The sequence below is a fragment of the Selaginella moellendorffii genome, unplaced genomic scaffold (assembly GCF_000143415.4).
Source record: "Selaginella moellendorffii unplaced genomic scaffold, v1.0 SELMOscaffold_201, whole genome shotgun sequence".
NCBI lineage: Eukaryota > Viridiplantae > Streptophyta > Lycopodiopsida > Selaginellales > Selaginellaceae > Selaginella > Selaginella moellendorffii.
This window is the reverse complement of record NW_003314461.1, coordinates 52,545-72,714: the sequence shown is the minus strand read 5'-3', so window position 1 is coordinate 72,714 and position 20,170 is coordinate 52,545. Positions and strand designations below refer to the sequence as shown.

Genomic DNA, 20,170 nt, shown 5'->3' with positions numbered 1-20,170 from the left:
TTGACAAATGTCTACGATGCAATGATCAAGCTCGAAAGAAATTACGATTTACCTCCTGTAAGTAGAGTTGTGCTAATCAATCCATGGTTTAATTTGTTTTTCACGTGTAGAGTGCCTACTATGGTCCAAACACTTCCAAGGACGTGAAGGCCCGCCTGCATGTCGCTGAAGTACCGAAAGAAATCATGTCCAAACGAGATTGGACGGACGAAGAAATTGGGATGGTCGTTCGGTGCTTACGTGCAAATCTCAGCAACATCAAAGAGTGCATGGCGTTCCTGGTAAGATGCCTCGTTACTTGTACTTCCTGACTAGCTTAATTGTGCAGTTGCCTTTATATGAGAGGCCCAAGAAGATAACTAGATTTTGGATCCATTATTCTGTCACTGCTTTAGCGTTCGTTGTTATTTCCGGGTGGATTGGAAAACATAGCCGGCTAGCTGGTAGTGACGACCTTGACAACTGGATCCGACAAGGTGCAGAGGCCATTAAAGATTTCTACCAAGAGCACGTTGAGGAACCGGTAAATTTTGCTCGCGATTAGTAACAGACACTCCTAATCAGGAATGTTTCCAGCTCTTGTCTATCAGGGACGATCTCTTTGAAACATTTCGAAAGCGTCACCAAGGATCAGCGGAAGTAGGAGACGTTCGATTAACTGCAGCATCTTTGAGCAGGTTTTGTTAATTTTCTTTTCTTTTCCACTATTCCTATTTTGTGTTATTTGTTCTTATGTCTCTGCAGGATGTTGAAGGCATTTGCGGAGCAAACAAGCGGTGGTCATCTTCCTAGCGATGCGACAGAGCAACAAATGATGGAGATAATGATGAGCAGGTCTGGTTTAAAGTTGTCGCTCCTTCACTGTTCTCTGTTTTCAGATATGAAAAGGAGTTGACACACCCGCTTCAGAGCCTTCTTGGTGGAGAACTTGCGAGGGCGTTGCTGATTCAAGTTCAGAAGCTAAAACTTGACATTGAAACGTGCGTAAGCTTTTGCAGTTGATATAGAAGATTCCTTTTCACTTTTGTGTTCCGCAGTGCGATGCTGGAACTAAATCAAATATTGCGAGCCAACGAGATTAACTTTGCGATTTTGGCTGCTTTTCCTGCTGTAATTTTTGCGGTTTTCCTAGGATATTTGATTCGGGTTTCACTTTCCAAGGTATCGGCCACTTATCTGGACATTTGTTTCACTAACACGTTTTACAGTCTAAAGGTGCAGAAGGTAGGGGGCGTAAGGCGCAGCTTCGGAGGAGAATGCTCGTCGCTGAAGCCGAAAGAGCAGTGATTCAATACCAGCTTTTTAAAGATAAAAACGAGGTATGCATTTTTTCGTTTCCTTTGTATGATTCTGCTGTTCTTTCAGGAAAGCCAAGCGTTGTGGCAGTATGGAATGCTGCTCTATGCCCTTGACAGGCTGTACCGTGCCCTCTCTAAGAATGGCATCTCTAAGGCTGAATGGTTCAGGTAAGTAGCTTAAATTCGAACGAAGCTGTATTGATTCAACGGTTGTGTGCAGCTTGCGGGAGGATGTATTGGACCTTGCAAAGCCGAATTTGGACACACACTACAAGCTCTTGATAACTGCTCGGATGGGACGACTGTACGAGTGTATTGCTCCAGTTCCGAGACTCTAGTGAAAGTGGCACTGTCAGGATTCGAGCCGGTGACACATGACGTCGTCGCGCGAAATCCATATTTTTGCGTCCGCGCGCAAAATTCAGTTACAATTTTGGAGCTAGATAGATGGAGGAACAGGAAGCAACAGAGGATGACCCCGGTAGTCCAGCGGATGACGTCCATCAAGCCTCCGACAATGCCGCAACACACGAAGATGATGCTGGTTCTTCTGGAGGAATTCAGACCCTTGAACAGGTGTGGATGAGTTCTTCAGCTCGTCGTTCCCTGATCCTGGACGTGAACTCCCCGTCACCATCAAGCAGCAGCGAAGGCGGGCCTCCTGGAATTGTTGCTGAATACGATGAGGTCCGTCGCGTGGATTTCCCGGACGATTTTACCTTCGGGACTGCAACGTCCGCGTATCAAGTGGAAGGAGCTTCGAAAAAAGGTGGCCGAGGACTGTCCATCTGGGATGTTTTCTGCAACGTACCTGGACGGATTGCTGACGGTCGCAATGGCTACAAGTCAGTGGACCAGTATCACAAGTACAAGGAAGACGTCAACTTGATGTCCGAGATGGGTATGAACGCGTACAGGTTTTCAATTTCCTGGTCTCGGATCATCCCAGACGGAATGGGTGGCACTTCCTGCTCCGTGAATGAGAAAGGTGTGGAGTACTACAACCATCTCATTGACAAGCTTCTCAGCAAAGGATTGGAGCCGTTTGTTACACTCTACCATTGGGATCTTCCGCAGAGAATCCACGACGATGCACCAATTGTGGGAGGCTGGATAAATCCTCGAGTGGTGGACTACTTTGCAGGCTACGCAGAGATTTGCTTTGCAAGATTTGGGAACAGGGTGAAGAAGTGGATCACGCTGAACGAGCCGGCACAGTTTTGCGTCAACGGTTACGGGACAGGCGTCCATGCTCCTGGAAGGTGCTCGGACAAGTCCAGGTCTCCAGCCGGTGATTCAGCGGTGGAACCATATCTTGCGGTTCACCACGCGCTCCTGGCTCACGCTGCAGCTGTGGAAATATACAGGAAAAAGTTCCAGTCCGAGCAAGGTGGTGTGATTGGTCTGGCTTGCGATGGCGAGTGGTCCGAGCCTTTCACGGAGTCCCCTGAGGACCAGCAGGCCGCGCAGCGACGTATCGAGTTTCAGCTTGGCTGGCTTCTAGATCCCATTTTCTTCGGTGACTATCCGGAGTGCATGAGACAGAACGTTGGGGACAGGTTGCCGAGGTTCACTGCCGAAGAGATATCGAGCTTGCGACGCTCACTCGACTACATTGGAATTAATCACTACACGTCCCGGTACGTCAAGGCTGCTCCAGCTCCCAAAGTTACAACACCGGTGAATTACTTCACCGACCAGGCCGTCGTGACTGCCACGGAGAGCAAGATGGGGGTGCCGATTGGAGAGCGAGCGGCTTCAGAGTGGCTCTACATGGTTCCGTGGGGGATGGAGAAGTTCCTCAACTGGATAACCGACAGGTACAACCGGCCACCAATCTTTATCACCGAAAACGGCATGGACGACCAGGACGACAAAACAATCCCGCTGCCCGAGCGCTTGCATGACACGAAGCGCATCAGGTACCACCAAGGCTACATGGCCGCGGTGGTGAGAGCAATGCGGAAGGGTGCGGACGTCCGGGGATACTTTGTGTGGTCGCTGGTGGACAACTTCGAGTGGTCGCAGGGCTACACCAAGAAGTTCGGCCTGTTCTTCGTGGACCAAGAGGACCTGGACTTGAAGAGGCAGCCCAAAGCCAGCGTGTTGTGGTTCACAACGCTTCTCATGTCGCAGTCCAAGACGCTGGAGGCGGAGCCCCTCAAAGCTGTCAAATGGTTGCGGAGGCTCTCGGTGGCCGAGGACAGTGCCACTCCCAAGTCGCAGTCTCCGGCAAGCAGCAGATCAGGCTCCAGAGCGCCTTCTCCAAAGCCAGCCAAGAGGCGGTCTTCGCAGATTCATCCAGTCAAGGTAACTCGGTGATGCTTGCGAGGTACGCTCGCGTTCTTTACAGATGTATGAGCTCGGAACAAACGAGATAATGTCAGCTGCGAGATTGTCATATAAATCCATTCAAGAAAACATTCAAGATATCTACTCTTTGATTTAGATATCTCAATTTCATTTCAAGGAAAGCTAGCAAGCGAAACCAAAACTAGAAGAAGAATCACTTTCACAGACAACGGCATCCATATGCAGCCTGGATAATGTAGAGATCCAGTATCAGGTTGTCTCCCTTGTCCCGGATCTCTGGAAGCCCAAGGTCTCCTCCCTCAAGAACTTTTGCGGTGGCGAGTTCAAGTTGGTAATTCAAAAGACTCGTAACCGACTACCAACCCTAGCATTCTTGAGAGCGGCAACGCGATCCAGGCCAGATGCCGGGCGCTGATCAGAGGATGGATCTGCTGTCGTCTTTGGCCTCCTCCAGCACAGGAAAGTGAAATTTCTAGCGATTGAGAGACTCGATCGGTGCCGTTATGGAAGATATTTCGATGGCTACATTAAAACTGGTATCTCTTCCTCCCGCCACGATTGAGAGTGGTCGTACCGCTTTCGAGATATTTCGATGGAGCTGCTACGTTAGGCAGGTATCTCTTCCTTCCGCTTCCCCACGATTGCTGAGAAAATTGTCGCAGGGAACTATGGTAAGAATTCGATTCATGGTTTCGAGAGAGGTCGTCACGCTGAGATCTCGTGAACCAAGAGACTACTATTCTCCAAATGTTTGAGGTTCTTGGAAGGTGCGGCCGCAGCTCCGCGACAAGTTCCCGCTCTTCAAAAGAAGAGATCATGTCGACACTGCATCACCTATAAGAAACGAGGGTGGGGTCGTTCTTCCATCAGACAGAGCAACCAAGCAGCGATTCGCAATGGCGACGAGCGAGCAAATGGAAGCATATAGTCAGTTCTGGAGCCTCACACTGGGATTTGCAGCGCCCTTCGCTCTCAAGGCCGCAGTCAAGCTCGACATCTTCAACATCGTGTCCAAGTTCTCGTCGGAGCAAGGAGCCACTCTGGACGAGATCATTCAGGAGCTACGGATCAAGCACGATGCAGATAGCATCCAGGCCGAGAGGCTGTTCCGACTCCTCAGGTTTCTCGTCTTCAAGAAGGTGCTCGCTCTCAACGGAGATCGCTATGGCCTCACTCCCATGTCCAGGCTGCTGGTCAGCCACGGCTCTAGCAGTGACGTCTTCGTGGGGGGCATTCTCTCCTTCTGCACGTCCGAAGTCACTCAGCTTTCGTGGCAACATGTAGATGCTGCCATCAAGCGGCCGGGCGACTCCAATGCTTTTGTGGAAGCTCATGGAATGGAACCTCAGGACTATGTGGCAGCGCATCCAGAGTTTTGGAAAGTTATCAGGCTGAGTGTAAGCACGGCAACGTTTGCTACTATTACGCGAGTCTACGATGGTTTCAAGAGCGTCAAGAGGCTTGTCGACGTTGGGGGTGACACGGGCTCGTTTCTGGCTCAGATTGTGCGGCTCTACCCGCATATCCAGGCTGTGAACTTCGATCTTCCTCGGGTCATTTCAAATGCTCCAGCATATCCAGGTACGAGTTTGTAATGATCTGTAGTTCTTCTTGGATCTTGCTGAAAATTCTATCAGGCGTGGAAAACGTTCCCGGAGACGCTATGGACTTCGTTCCACCTGGGGATGGCATTTTCTTGAAAGTGAGGGCATTAGTTTCTTTTCTATCTTACATCAGATGTGTTTGAGCGCAGAGTTTCTTACACATGTTTGCGGATGCTGATGCGGCAAAGATCGTCAAGAACTGTCACTCGGCCCTCGAATCAGATGGGAAAATCATCATTTGTGACATGGTCATGGACGAAGGCAAGGAGTTACACTTGCAGCTTGATATGATGTTCTTGTCGGGGAGCCAGCGGTACCAGAGAACGAAAGCTGGATGGAAAAATTTGCTGGAATCATGTGGATTCGGAAGCGTGAGATTCTTTGAAGCAGATCCTTTCTCCATCACTGAGGCAATTAAACATTGATTGACGAGTATTATCCTTGTACTCGAAATTAAAACTTTGAAAATCACATTCATAACATTGTCGAAGTATTGAGCACATATTCAACAAATACAGCATATAATTGTTGTCAATGAAACAATGATCTCAAAGTGTATAGGAACTTAATATCAAAAACTGGAAGCTTACCCAAATCTAATGTTCTAGCGATAAAATCTTTTCTATGTTGCGAATGGAATACAAAAACAAGGCTGGCCGGAGCTAAGATGGCGAGACGACAATCGAAACATAGTCGTAATGTAATTGATTGTAAGAAAGCGGCATTTTGCGATGGAAGTAAAATCAGTCGAGAGATAGGCTTCTATTTCTACCTGGTAGATGGCTTCTCCAAAAACACTCGAAGAATGTAAATGGCTCTTGATTCCAAGAATATGCGGCAGAGCCCCAAGCAATTTGCCGTTGCCAAATTGCCACAATCCGCGTGGGTCTGGCATCTACAATCTCCGGCCATGGAGCTCTCTTCCATCTATCTTGAGACGTTAAAACCCTAGGGTTTGGGGCTTCGTGACTGAGGCGCTGCTGAGTCGGCATTGACTTTGCGAGAAGGAAGAATGAGTGCTGCTACCTTCTTCCTGGCCTCCGTGAGCATCGATCTCAGGTTTGCTCCTTGTTTTTCTTCTTTATGTTCCTGCGGTCAATAGGAATTTTGTCACAGGGAGCTGACATGATGAGAATTCGATTCATGGTCTGGAGAGAGGTCCTCACGCCTTTGTGGAAGGCTTGGCCTGCATGATTCGTGCCTTAATCTCCGAAAGCTCTGCGACTCAAAAGCTGGTGTATGATGCGTCGTGTCGAATTACCGAGAGCATAACGATGCTTGGAATCATTCAGGAGCAGCTTGCAGTACTGCTGACTCAGGTATTGCACTCTGTCAAGAAAAGTTCTTTTTCATGTTTCCTGCATTTCTGATCAGGGCTGCTTCGACAAGTGTCTACGATGCAACTCAAAGAAATTACGCTTTACCTCCTGTAAGTAGAGTCGTGCTAATCAATCCATGGTTTAATTTGTTTTTCGTGTATAGAATGTTTACTACGACGTGAAGGCCCGCCTGTATGTCACTTAAGTACCAAAAGAAATCATGTCCAAACGAGATTGGATGGACGAAGAAATTGAGATGGGTCGTTTGGTGCTTACGTGCAAATCTCAGCAACATCAAAGAGTGCATGTAAGAACTTGTACTTTCTGACTAGCTTAAGTGACTGCAGTTGCCTTTGTATGAGAGGCCCAATAAGAATACCCGGCTGGCTGGTAGTGACGACTTTGAACTGGATCCGACAAGGTGCAGAGGCCATAAAAGATTTCTACCAAGAGCACGTTGAGGAACTGGTAAATTTTGCTCGTGATTAATATCAGACACTAACGTTTTCAGCTCTTGTCTATCAGGGATGACCTCTTCGAAACATTTCGAAAGCGTCAGCAGAAGTAGGAGACGTTCGATTAACTGCAGAATCTTTGAGCAGGTTCCTTGAAGTTCTTTTTTCCACTATTTGTGTTTTTCTTTATCTGTTCTCATGTCTCTTCAGGATGTTGAAGGCATTTCCTGAGCCAACAAGTGGTAGTCCTCTTCCTAGCGATGGAACAGCGCAAATGATGGAGATAATGATGAGCAGGTCTGGTTTAAAGTTGTGGCTGCTTCTTCACTGTTCTCTGTTTGCAGATATGAGGAGTTGACACATCCACTTTAAAGTTTTCTTGTTGGAGAACATGCGAGGGCTGAAGCTAAAACTTGACATTGAAACGTGCGTAAGCTTTTGCAGTTGATAAAGAAGATTACTTTTGCCTTTTGTGTTCCGCAGTGCAATGCTGGAATTAAATCAATTAGTGCGAGCCACCGAGATTAACTTTGCCATTTTGCCACGAGGTTCACTACCGAAGAGATATCGATCTTGCGAGACTACACGTCCCGGCACGTCAAGGCTGTTCCAGCTCCGAAAGTTACAACACCAGTAATTTACTTATGACTGACTAGGTACCACGGAGAGCAAGATTGGCTTCCGTGGAAGATGGACAAGTTCCTCTCGTGGCCGAGGACAGTGCCAGTCCCAAGTCGCAGTAGCAGATCAGGCTCCGGAGCACCTTCTCCAAAGCCCGTATTTTCAGGATCCGGGCTCGAGTACCTCAAGTTTTACCCCGCACTATGAGGTCGTCTAGTTTTGGTAGCTTTTCTAACGGAATATGTTTCTGTGAAGCACGCAACCTGCACTCTCAAGCCTTTTGGTTACAAGAGTTAGATCCGGGGCGGCCCTGGAAACACTGATCGATGGCTGGCACCCAGGGACAATCTCACCACTCGGTTGGATCCCTTGTGACCCGGCCGAGCGCTGGTTCTTGGTAGAAATCCTCAACGTGCTCTTGGTAGAAAACTTACCTAAACCCTAGTAGCACGAAACAAGAAAGGCTCGGCCTTTCCTATTTGCTCGTGAAACGCGCGTTGAACAAGGTAGAGGTCGATGTGATACACGGCTTGAGCTTGGGGAGGGACAGGTTGATTGCCAAAGATCCAATTTGCGGGAATACGTACTTGATACAGTGGCATTCCTTGAGCTGTGCAGGGCTGATCTCCAGCATTAAAGCCCACGATCCTCTGCGTATCAAATTGGTGCTCCCACATCGAATCCAGGGAAGAACGGAGCAGTAAGTAGTAGTCTGGTCTAAATCAAAGAGTAGATATCTATATATCGTTCTCGGCAATCTCGCAGCCGACATTATCTCGTTTGTCCCGAGCTCATACATCTGTGGCCGTGGTCTACGAGATCGTCGGCGGTGGTGGCGGTGATGGTGGTGCCGTGGCTACGAGTGCTAACGCTGTGTCTTTTGGAGAGGAGGTGCTGTTCCCGGAGACTCTGGCTTTCTTGGCGGAGCGGGAGATCCCAGTGACTGGTGTGGGACTTGGTGGAGAGAGCTGTGACAGAATTGGCATCCCGAGTTATCAGATTAAGCTTGCCACTGCCAAAGTTCTCGGGGGAGGAGACCTTGGGCTTCCGGAGAAGAACTTGGACAGGATATCTGTTGACGATGTCGAGCTTCACTGTGCGCTGCAAATCCCAGTGTGAGGCTCCAGAACTGACTGTACGCTTCCATTTGCTCGCTCCTCGCCACTGCGAATCGCTCCTTGCTTGCTCTGTTTGATGGAAGAACGACCCCAGAACTGTTGTGATGAAGTGGCGCACCTTCCAAGAACCTCGAAACGTAGTCGGAATTGTGACATCACTGATCCTTCAAAGGCGAAGACCATGAATCGAATTCTCAGATGTTCTCTCAGCAATGGCGAAGAAACTAAGTACCGATCACTTTCTCCATTTCTAACAGAGATCTTTACTTACTGCGTTGGACAAAAAATGCAGCAGCAGCGAATCTACAATCTCTTAGCCCTAAGCTCCAAGCTCTAGCGATCGTGGCGGGAAGAAGTTTTGACCTTTCTTGACCTGGTCTTTTACGGTACTTTACAGATGGCAGAATGTAATTGGGATTCGCTTCCTTCACGCTCCGGCTATGGAAGCTAGTGTGTCTTCTTGATCGTCGCGTATCTTGCACCAAACGTGAGGAGGGAACCCGACGTCACGATCCGCATGCAGCAGCCGGATGGTACTGTTGATGCTCCATCTGGCTTTGTGGAAGTTGCCACAAGTTAGTCGCTTCAGGGCGTTTTCCGCAGGTGCAGAGGATTTCGTGTTGCCGTTGTGCCATTTGTGATCGCGCTTGTTCTCTGCAGATGCGAGGAGTATTTCGCGTTGCCATCATGCCGATTTGTGATCGCGCTGAAGTTCTGGGGCAATGGCCCGGATCACATGGTGTGTTGCGTGTACTCACGCGCTCACCCCAATGCTGCTATCGTGCGCCGGGCCTGCTATTCCTTTCTCAATTTCATTTCAAGGAAAGCTAGCAAGCCAAACCAAAACTAGACGAAGAACCAGTTTCACAGACAACGGCATCCGTATGCAGCCTGGATACTGTAGAGATCCAATATCAGGTTGTCTCCCTTGTCCCGGATCTCTGGAAGCTCAAGGTCTCCTCCCTCAAGAACTTTCGCAGTGGCAAGTTTAATCTGGTAACTCGGGATGCCAATTCTGTCACACCTCTCTCCACCGAGTCCCACACCAGTCACTGGGATCTCCCGCTCCGCCAGGAAAGCCAGAGTCTCCGGGAACAGCGCCTCATCTCCAAAGGACACAGCGCTAGCACTTGTAACCATGGCACCACCCTCGCCGCCACCACTGCCGACGATCTCGTAGACCACGGCCACCATCCGGTTGCCCGCCCCGGGGAAGAACTTCAGCACCAAGAGGTACTGGAGCTTTGAGCCTGGCTCCTGGATGTAAGAGTCCACATACGAGAGAAGCTCCGGCAAGGTCTGGTACTCTCCGACGCTCACAAAGATCCGGGGCGGCCCTGGAATCACAGATCGATGGCTGGCACCCAGGGACAAGTATCTCACCACTCGGTTGGATCCCTTGGGCTGGAATGGCCAGGGGATGCCAACGGCCGGCTGGAGCGCAATGCTAACCTGTGACATGACTATGGCATACCTCAGATTGGTGTACCCAGCGTCCACCACGATGACCCGGCCGTGGCGGAAGATACACTTGGAGAAGAGCTTGTAGCGCTCGCAATACCTGTCAAATTTGTCCATGCTCCAGTTGGTGCCGAGTGTAAGCTCTGGGCGCTTGTTGAAGGCCTCCCAGTCGAGATCATCGCGGTGCTGCGCCTTGTACTCGAGTGCCGCCACTGCGCGCATTAGCTTGTCCATGAAAGTCATCTTTGCTATAAACCCTAAAAACAGAGTGACTATCAAACCTAGGGTTTATAACGCATTCTTGAGAGCGGCAACGCGATCCTGTCGCCGGGCGCTGATCAGAGGATGGATCTCGTCTTTGGCCTCCTCCAGCACAGGAAAGTGAAATTTCTAGCGATTGAGAGTACTCGATCGCTGCCGTTATGGAAGATATTTCAATGGCTACATTAAAACTGGTATCTCTTCCTCCCGCCACGATTGAGAGTGGTCGTACCGCTTTCGAGATATTTCGATGGAGCTGCTACGTTAGGCAGGTATCTCTTCCTTCCGCTTCCCCACGATTGCTGAGAAAATTGTCGCAGGGAACTATGGTAAGAATTCGATTCATGGTTTCGAGAGAGGTCCTCACGCTGAGATCTCGTGAACAAAGAGACCACTATTCTCCAAATGTTTGAGGTTCTTGGAAGGTGCGGCCGCAGCTCCGCGGCAAGTTCGCCCTGTTCAAAAGAAGAGATCATGTCGACACTTCACCGATAAGAAACGAGGGTGGGGTCGTTCTTCCATCAAACAGAGCAGCCAAGCAGCAATTCGCAATGGCGACGAGCGAGCAAATGGAAGCGTACAGCCAGTTTTGGAGCCTCACACTGGGATTTGCGGCGCCCTTCGCTCTCAAGGCCGCAGTCAAGCTCGACATCTTCAACATCGTGTCCAAGTTCTCGTCGGAGCAAGGAGCCACTCTGGACGAGATCATTCAGGAGCTACGGATCAAGCACGATGCAGACAGCATCCAGGCCGAGAGGCTGTTCCGACTCCTCAGGTTTCTCGTCTTCAAGAAGGTGCTCGCTCTCAACGGAGCTCGCTATGGCCTCACTCCCATGTCCAGGCTGCTGGTCAGCCACGGCTCTAGCAGTGACGTCTTCGTGGGGGGCATTCTCTCCTTCTGCACGTCCGAAGTCACTCAGCGTTCGTGGCAACATGTAGATGCTGCCATCAAGCGGCCGGGCGACTCCAATGCTTTTGTGGAAGCTCATGGAATGGAACCTCAGGACTATGTGGCAGCGCATCCAGAGTTTTGGAAAGTTATCGAAGACTTCAGGCTGAGTATAAGCACGGCAACCTCTGCTACTATTACGCGAGTCTACGATGGTTTCAAGAGCGTCAAGAGGCTTGTCGATGTTGGGGGTGACACGGGCTCGTTTCTGGCTCAGATTGTGCGGCTCTACCCGCACATCCAGGCTGTGAACTTCGATCTTCCTCGGGTCATTGCAAATGCTCCAGCATATCCAGGTACGAGTTTGTAATGATCTGTAGTTCTTCTTGGATCTTGCTGAAAACTCTATCAGGTGTGGAAAACGTTCCCGGAGATGCTATGGACTTCGTTCCACCTGGGGATGGCATTTTCTTGAAAGTGAGGGCATTAGTTTCTTTTCTATCTTACATCAGATGTGTTTGAGCGCAGAGTTTCTTACACATGTTTGCGGATGCTGATGCGGCAAAGATCGTCAAGAACTGTCACTCGGCCCTCGAATCAGATGGGAAAATCATCATTTGTGACATGGTCATGGACGAAGGCAAGGAGTTACACTTGCAGCTTGATATGATGTTCTTGTCGGGGAGCCAGCGGTACCAGAGAACGAAAGCTGGATGGAAAAATTTGCTGGAATCATGTGGATTCGGAAGCGTGAGATTCTTTGAAGCAGATCCTTTCTCCATCACTGAGGCAATTAAAAATTGATTGACGAGAATTGTACTTCTAAGCAAAACTTTGAAAATCCATTAGTATTCTATCTGCTCAAATGTGAAATAAAGCAATCTTATTGTGTTTTATTAGGAGTATAGCAAGAAGAAATATTTCCAAGGATATGGTGGGTGACTTGGATGTTTTGATTGAGTCTTCTAGAGAATAAAAGAAGAAAATAAAGATTGTGAAGTAAAATGTAAAAATTCTTTTACTCTTCTTTAATTAATAGGGTGCCTCAAACCAAAAACTTGTTTAAAATCATAAAATAAATTGTCATTATATTATTTTTGTTCTATAATATGGTAAAACTTTTTTAATGCATATCAAGATTAATTGTAAGCCAACTCTAGAAAGAGGTAATTATTACAATGATAATATATTTAAATTTCATCCCATGATAACATACAGGATGTACCCCCTCTTTAGAAATGTTAAAGTCCTTCATTTCAACATTGAATTTACAAATCTTTCTATTATGCAGATTAGCTAAGGAATTAGTCATTCATAAAGGAAGGACATACACATAAATACCCAAGAAGTATAATTTCAAATTTAGGGGTGAAAAATACCTTACTAAAGAGTATATTATATTTTTAAATAGCCACTAATTAATTAATGGAAATCAAACTCATACCATTTGCTCAAATACCATATATAAATGCTTCTCATCTCCACCAATGTGATTGTTTAGGATATAGGTTTGTTTAATGAAAAAGCCTTTAATGGCTATTTTATTCCTATTTAAAGTTGATAGTATATCCAAATCTCATCCCATGATCATAATTTATAGAATATAAAATTAAATTTATAATCCATATGGCACAATGCATAAATGTGTCATTTAAGTATATTTATAGTGAATTCTAATCATGTGTCAAGTTTAGCTGGATTATATATAGCTAAAGTCTGGTGTAATTGGTGTTGACTAAAACAATATCTTACACCACAGTGGGAATTGATAATCCTTTAGTTTGCACTAGCATGATTCATAAAAGCATTAGCCCAAACATGATTGTACCTTTGTTTCTTATATACACCCCTTTGATTGGCATCGATGAGTGTTATGTACTTCTACACTGTCAACTTTGAAATTTCAAAGTAAGTTGCAAAGTAACTTATAGTAGTTTTGGAAGTGGGACTTCCAAAATCCCTATGCAAATAACAATTTATACATTTAGCTTGACAATGGATATTTTTACCTTACCTCATAAAGATAAGGTCTCACTCTCAACGTCAACAGGAGAGCCCAGGCCTGTTGACTGGACTTAACAGCACGGGCAAGCGTGGCAAAGTAATAAAAAAAGTGTGGTAGGTAAGGCAGGAGGACATCTTCTTCTAAGTAGGAGGGCCCACTTGGCCAATTCAGACAGTGGGATGCTATTTTCACACGAACAGCTTACCTTGTATGGAAGGCTGCCTGCTCACGAGATGTAAGTTCATTGCTAGGAACAAAATCCAACCATAATATTTTATTAGAGTAACATAACACTTTATTAGAGTGATTTATTCCAACCATAATTCAGTTGTGTCGACTGGGTCGAGTTACAACTTGTCTCATTGCCAGATGCTGAGCTCTTGTGACTGGCATGATGATCGGAGTCGATATGGCTTTGATGTCTTTGTCCCAACCGGTCGGCTCCCTGTATTCGAGGAAATTGTAACGGACCATTGATTCAAGCCCAGACACAGACAGTAAATGGAAGGGGAGAACTCCATCCTCGGTAGCTGCCATGGCTTCCACCACATTCTTCCAGTCATCAGGCGTCCACGCAGCAGCTTTGACCATCTTGTTAGCTTTACCCATATTGTTAGGATGAAAACCTTCTTCGACTAGGCACGTCGCTTCGTTCATGCACTGCCGCTTCGCCACCTCCCAGTTTTTGCAGACTTCACCAGGCTGTGAGCGTAGTGCCATGTGGAGAAGATCATACAGCAGCATAATGGCTCCCCCGTAGTGAGCATAAACGTCATCCCAAATCGCAAGCACCTCCGCTTCAAGCCCCTCCCGATTCAAGTCTGATTCCTGGAGGCCCTGCCTCACGAACTCTTTGGCCTCCTCTTCGTTGAAGTGACCAACACTTGCGTGGACGACCTTATGACCAAGGAAGGGTTCCATGCCACACAACCATTTCTTAAAGAAGTTTTCTGATGAAGCCAAAACCACGTTAGCTGCATTCTCCTGCTTAGAGATCCGCACCAGGAACCGCAATAGGTAATCCAGCTCCTGAACACCCCCTGCGGTTCTGGTCCAGCTAGCCAGAGCATCAGCTTCGTCGATGAATATCGTGGGAAATCCATTGAGGAAACCCGGCATGTCCATTCTCATGGCGGACGTGTACTCCTCTAAACCAGCCATCACCCTGCCGATGGGATCCTGCTTCGAAGACACGACATCGAGACCCAAACCAAGTCGCCGTAGCTTCGGCATCGAAAAGACTTTGAGACCTAGCTTTGCAGGCGCTTTTCCTTTGAGCTGAAGAGACTTTTCAAAACTGGCACCTAAGTTAATCCAAAACTTTGAGGGGTCGATGTTGCTCCACTCCCGCATGTCAACGAAGGCTGGAACACCAGGGTAGTCGCCGGCACGCTGCCTAGAACAGAACTCTTGAAGAAGCGCCGATTTGCCCGATTGCCTTGGCCCCGTCACAAGAACCATCTTACCCGGATGCCCGATGTCCACGAGAGTGAGGTGATTCCTTAGATCATTCAGCTCTGATGTTCGATTGTAAAACTTCCTGACCGCCAGATCATTCGGCTCTGATGTTCGATTGAAAAACTTCCTGAAAAACCTCCTGACCGCCATAACCGTAACCCTAAACTTAACCCTTAAATCAACAGGAATGATTTGTTCTCCTCTGCACTACATCGAAAAACTTGTCGTTGTGTTGGAAGAGAAAGAAGCTGGTTTACCGTGTTCATGAGAGATGGAGGTTTGTTACTCTCCCTTTTGAGGGGATATGGCTGAAATGCGTCCGAGTAAAACTGGAGCAACGTTAAGGCCGAAATCCCCAACTAAAGCCAGCTAAAACTAGAAAGAGTGAGGCTTTTCATAAGACAGCACAAGAAATCGTAGATGATACCTTGATTGCTCCGAAGATCTCATCTTTCTTTCAGGTGTGAGAATTTCTTCCTCTCACCTGCGTGGGCAAGGCAAGGGAAGGGCCGCTGCCAGTCATGGAGAGAGAGCATGCAAAGCACAAGTGCGACAAAGGCGTGGACGAGGGAGACAATGCGGTTGCTGTGAAGACACTACGATGGGAGAGCGAGAGAAATTTTCAAGTTCCCCCTTACCCCCAATTCTAGTGCCTATGTCTATTCCACCATACCCAAAAAAAATCCTAAAACAAACAAAGCAATGAAAATGCTAAAACGTTTTAAAGGCTTGTGATATGGTGTCTAGGTTTTTATAGAGTGGAATGTTTGAAGCAAGCATCAAGTTATCAAAGTGTATGAGCCTTGTCAGAAAGTTATCCCTGGAGGTTTTAGGGACTGATTGACATGGGAAGTCAAGAGGTTATTTCAGTTGATTTCTTTCTAGTTTTAGAGTTGGTTCCATTTTGTCCCTAGTGGATTTTGGCTTTAACACTGCTGTTAAGTTTTACTTAGATACAATTGTGCTCCCTTGGCATTGCTACTTCCTTTTTCTACAAGAATCAAGGACTCATTTGTCTTTTGCTTTGTCTAGATGGTTAGGCACCAGATTAGAATAATAGGATAAGATAATAGGGTGTAAAAGATAGAATCCTAATAGTTTACATTTATGGTCCTTTAGGAAAGAGAATTAAGGTATGGTGAAGCTTTATTATCTTTTTGAAAGTTACTAAAATCTATAAAAAAGCAACTTTCTCACTAGTTTTCATGTAAACATCAGCTTACTTCAACAAATTTCTAATAAAATTTGTAGATGTCAAACCAGTTAGCAACACCACCTTTATTGCTCCGAGTACCACTCAATTTACAAACCAATGATACATCCATGCTTGTAGGGATATAAGGAGAGAGCCAAAGGCCCAACTCCCTTTAGTAGAAATCAACCCTATTGAGAAGATTTAAACAATTATTATAAACTAATAGATGAAGTTATTTACATAAGCACACCCTTTTTAAAAAATGGGTCAACAAAAGAGAGGTGAGGACTTTTGATTAGTCTATAATAATTATCCTTATGGTTATAAATTGAACCCATACATCGAAGTGCCAAAGTTAGTCTACTAAAACTAACCTAAAACTAATGAACAAAATAAATTTTGGATTAAAAGAAATATATTATTTTATTGATTTGCAAGATTTATTACAAAGTGTTACAAAAGTTACTCTTTATTATGATTTGCATATTCTGTGACAAGCTTACAGGCATGCATAAGATTCTTATGAGGTTCCCATTGGGTAATCTTTTCACTTAATAAGATATTCCTTCACATGAGATAATCTCTGAAATCAGGAATCTAAAATAGTTTCAACTTCATACTCGAGTGCACCATCTACAACATCTGATAGTGGACAAATCTCCCCTTGATGAGCAATATCTATAGTGTACAGTGCCATGCAAGATGCCTTTGCCAACTAATCACTTTCATACAAAACTTGAACATCCTCCAACCAGTCTAAATTGATTGTTGACGTTGTTTGAAATTACGCTTGACAACTCAATACATCTAGAACAACATTGTTTTTATCAAGTTTATAAATGATTTCAGTATTAAATTTAGCAAGTTTCTTTTGCCAATAAGCTTGCTTTAGCATAAGCTTTGTTTGCATTGCAAAGTAACTTAGTATGTTATTATTTGTATAAACCTTGGTATGTCCACCCAAATAATGTCTCTAATGTTTTAGTGCTAACACTATAACAAAGATCTCTTTCTTGTGTGTAGGCTATCTTTGTTGAGTTTCATCTATTTCTTGGAGTAAAATACAATATGATAATTGCATTGCTTTAGCATAACACCAACCACATTGTCACAATTTTATTGGAAGCAATACTTGCAAAATTATGAATAAACTTGCAATAGTATTTTGTCAAACCAAAAAAAAAATGAACATTTGATACAGTGGTTAGGATATCTTAGAACTTCACCACTTTCCACTTTCTTTGGATCCATCTCGACTGTGCCATCACCAACTATATACCCAAGAAATTTCACACGTAATTGACTAAAAGTGCATTTAATCTCCTTAATATATAATTTATTCTCTCGTAATTTTTGAAACACCAACTCTAAGTGTTTTAAGTGATCCTCCAACTTTTCATTAAAGCCTAGAACATCATTGATATATAGAACAACAAATGTGTCCAAATAATCTCCAAATATTCTATCCATTATTGTATTGAATGTTACTATAACATTATATAACCCAAATAACATAACAAGGAACTCATAAGACCTGTAACAAGTCTTAAAGGTTGTCTTCTCCACATCTTGATCTGCCACCCATATTTAATGATATTCATATAAAATACTTAACCTTTAAGAGTTAGTCAAACAAGTTATTAATATGAGGTAAACAATAATTGTTTTTGACTATGATCTTGTTAAGAGCCCAATAATTGATACATATGCTCATAGTACCATCCTCTTTCATAACAAAAACGACTAGTACTCTATAAAGTGATTTACTTAGTCAAATATAACTTTTATCAAAAAGCTATATGAGTGTAGTGCACCTGAATTTGGAGCCGAACTCCAAGCCTGTTACACTATGAAACAAGAGTCCAATACAATCCCACTGTAAGCAACCAAAGAGAACAACTCAAGAGACGATCCATGAGGTTCAAATAGAGGGAAAAAACCCATGAACAAGAGTGCACCCCCTTTTTCAATTGGTTAAGAGTCTTGGGATATTTGGGGTTAAGTATCCTTGGGTTTGAATAATACTGGGCTGGGTAACTTCTTGGGAAGTCTAAATTCAGGAGCTTACATTTGGTATTAAAGAGGTCTCGGGTCCGACTCTGTTGGTTGGCTAAGGGAATCACATCACATGTTGATTGACATCTGGTTGGTCCAATTTGCTCCCGCTGGGCTCGACCCGAAGGTAGGGTGTCAAGAGAGCGAGGCTCTCAACTTTCGTTCACGAGGGCGTGAACTTGCAGGGAAGCGTGGTGGATTGTAAACAACCAAAGAAAACGACTCGAGAGACAATCTATGGGGTTCAAATATAGAAGGAAAGGGCTTATGAACAAAAGTGCACCCCCTTTTCCAATTGGTTAAGGGTCTTGGGATATTTGGGGTTAAGTGTCCTTGGGTTTGAATAGTACTAGGTTGGGTGACCTCCTGGGAAGTCCAAATTCAGGAGCTTACACCCACGAGCATCAGCATCAAAATTGTGTCAGACGGAGTCTAGCATAATTTTGGCATACCGATGGCCCAATGCAAGGAGGAGGGTACCCCACTACTAAAGCAGCATGGAGCTTGGGCTTAGACCTAAGCCGGACGCAGAACAAGGAGCAACACAACCCAACGAGAGTCAAACTAATATCTCAGGTTAAACATGCATTCCAACCACTATCCCTACTATACATTTGGAACCCCCTACAACCCCCCCACCCCCCCTTCCCCTTGAGGAACACACACTTTGGGCTTTCACCCCAAGCCTCCCTTAGTACCAGGAGTTAGTATTTGGGACAAGCTCAAAACTTACTAAATGTGGAATGTCCTTAGATTGCAAATTTGGACATGGGACAAACACTATTATGTTCAGATTGATCTTTACATTCCTTAGATATGCTAAATGAGTGAATCTAGACACTTTCTATAAATAGTATTTAGAACCGAAATGAGACTAACACAAAGGGCATGATAGAGAGGGTGTTTAGTATATACGGTAAGTTATCATCCGGCGATATTGAGGGACTAGTTTCAATACGCAAGGGTTCTTGCCAAGCTAGTGCAAGACAAAGCAAAAGAGAACTAACAAGCCGAGCCAAATGCTTGGCTAAATAAACACTTAGGAATTCCTTCCTTATGCTCGTCTAGCCAAGTACAGATGCTAAGTTTAGTTTACTAACATTGGGACAAGAGGGGCTAATAAAAGGAGCCAGTAGTACCAATCTCCTACTATCATGGCAATAAAGAAAGAATGTTCATAAAGATTGGCCAACAAGTATCTTTTGATACCCGAAGTCACATTTACAACACTCTCCCCCCCTTGGGGAAGATTGATGTCCTCGTCGATGCATACCCAAGTTTAACAAACCATCAAAGAAACAATTCCCAAAAGTTAACGGAAAGCACACTATGTGGGAAATACACCGATTTAAATGAGTTATAGAACGACCTCTCCTCTACATATAAAGACGTTAATACTCAAACACCCTCCGGCCGTCACTGACAAGGAAATGACTAATAGAGTTAGCCACCCTTGCTACTCTAAGTACCACTCAACTTACAAAGGAATGATACATCCCTGCCCATAGGGACATAAAGAGAAGGCCAAAGGCCTAATTTCCCCTAAGCAAGAAATCAACCCTGTTGGGAAGATTTAGATAACTATTATAAACTGGCAAATTAAGTTGTTTACACGACCATGCCCCTTTTTCAAAAATAAGTCATTGAGAGAGAGGCGAGGACTTGTGATCAGTCTATAATAATTATCCCCATGGTTATGGATTGGACCCATGCACGAAAGTGCGAAATCAGCCTACCAAAACTGACCTAAGTACTAACAAAAGAAAGAAACAAAACTTGGATTTATAGAAATATATTACTTTATTAATTTACAAAATTTATTACAAGATTTACAAAAGCTAATCTTTATTATGATTCTCATACTCCATGACAAGCTCATGAGCATGTGCAAGATTCTTAAGAGGCTCCCAAGTTGATTTACAAGAAAGGTAACCTTTCCACTTAACTAAATACTTTCGACGTTTAACACGTTTAAACTAGCGTGTACCCAAAATAGTTTCCACTTCATATTCAAGTTCGTCATCCACAACTTCTGGTGGTGGATGAATCTCCACTTGACATGCATCATCCATAGTGTAAGGAACTAAGAGATTGGCATGAAATACATTATGAACATTG

General features: G+C 45.2%; 5 protein-coding genes and 2 long non-coding RNA genes across 7 annotated transcripts; 6 read left to right on the top strand and 1 right to left on the bottom strand.

Moving 5' to 3' along the window:
* The first annotated feature begins 6 nt into the window (after nucleotides 1-6).
* Nucleotides 7-1,740, top strand: LOC112343772 (protein DGS1, mitochondrial-like). The gene is made up of 10 exons (XM_024667799.1): nucleotides 7-57; nucleotides 111-281; nucleotides 329-523; nucleotides 577-677; nucleotides 745-834; nucleotides 879-980; nucleotides 1,038-1,161; nucleotides 1,209-1,319; nucleotides 1,366-1,466; nucleotides 1,519-1,740. The coding sequence occupies exons 1-10, from the start codon at nucleotides 22-24 to the stop codon at nucleotides 1,634-1,636; spliced, it is 1,149 nt and encodes a 382-aa protein (XP_024523567.1). The 5' UTR covers nucleotides 7-21; the 3' UTR covers nucleotides 1,637-1,740.
* Nucleotides 1,725-3,758, top strand: LOC9648384 (beta-glucosidase 4). The gene has a single exon (XM_002994221.2). It carries the CDS (start codon nucleotides 1,746-1,748, stop codon nucleotides 3,618-3,620), a length of 1,875 nt encoding a protein of 624 aa, XP_002994267.2. The 5' UTR covers nucleotides 1,725-1,745; the 3' UTR covers nucleotides 3,621-3,758.
* A 275-nt stretch (nucleotides 3,759-4,033) lies between these two features.
* LOC9648383 (bergaptol O-methyltransferase) lies at nucleotides 4,034-5,705 on the top strand. Its single transcript, XM_002994220.2, has 4 exons — nucleotides 4,034-4,225; nucleotides 4,274-5,192; nucleotides 5,249-5,313; nucleotides 5,365-5,705. Exons 2-4 carry the CDS (start codon nucleotides 4,508-4,510, stop codon nucleotides 5,638-5,640), a joined length of 1,026 nt encoding a protein of 341 aa, XP_002994266.2. The 5' UTR covers nucleotides 4,034-4,225; nucleotides 4,274-4,507; the 3' UTR covers nucleotides 5,641-5,705.
* A 542-nt stretch (nucleotides 5,706-6,247) lies between these two features.
* Nucleotides 6,248-7,130, top strand: LOC9648378. Its single transcript, XR_002991404.1, has 4 exons — nucleotides 6,248-6,534; nucleotides 6,590-6,644; nucleotides 6,698-7,002; nucleotides 7,060-7,130. It is a non-coding gene; the product is annotated as an uncharacterized LOC9648378 (long non-coding RNA).
* Nucleotides 7,131-7,202: 72 nt separating this feature from the next.
* LOC112343771 lies at nucleotides 7,203-7,857 on the top strand. The gene is made up of 3 exons (XR_002991405.1): nucleotides 7,203-7,286; nucleotides 7,334-7,415; nucleotides 7,473-7,857. It is a non-coding gene; the product is annotated as an uncharacterized LOC112343771 (long non-coding RNA).
* A 1,667-nt stretch (nucleotides 7,858-9,524) lies between these two features.
* LOC9648382 lies at nucleotides 9,525-10,517 on the bottom strand. Its single transcript, XM_002994214.2, has 2 exons — nucleotides 10,471-10,517; nucleotides 9,525-10,401 (listed from the first exon to the last, which is right to left on the bottom strand). The coding sequence occupies exon 2, from the start codon at nucleotides 10,304-10,306 to the stop codon at nucleotides 9,593-9,595; it is 714 nt and encodes a 237-aa protein (XP_002994260.2). The 5' UTR covers nucleotides 10,307-10,401; nucleotides 10,471-10,517; the 3' UTR covers nucleotides 9,525-9,592.
* Nucleotides 10,518-10,965: 448 nt separating this feature from the next.
* LOC9648377 (bergaptol O-methyltransferase) lies at nucleotides 10,966-12,235 on the top strand. The gene is made up of 3 exons (XM_002994218.2): nucleotides 10,966-11,695; nucleotides 11,752-11,816; nucleotides 11,868-12,235. The coding sequence occupies exons 1-3, from the start codon at nucleotides 11,002-11,004 to the stop codon at nucleotides 12,141-12,143; spliced, it is 1,035 nt and encodes a 344-aa protein (XP_002994264.1). The 5' UTR covers nucleotides 10,966-11,001; the 3' UTR covers nucleotides 12,144-12,235.
* Nucleotides 12,236-20,170: the final 7,935 nt, after the last annotated feature.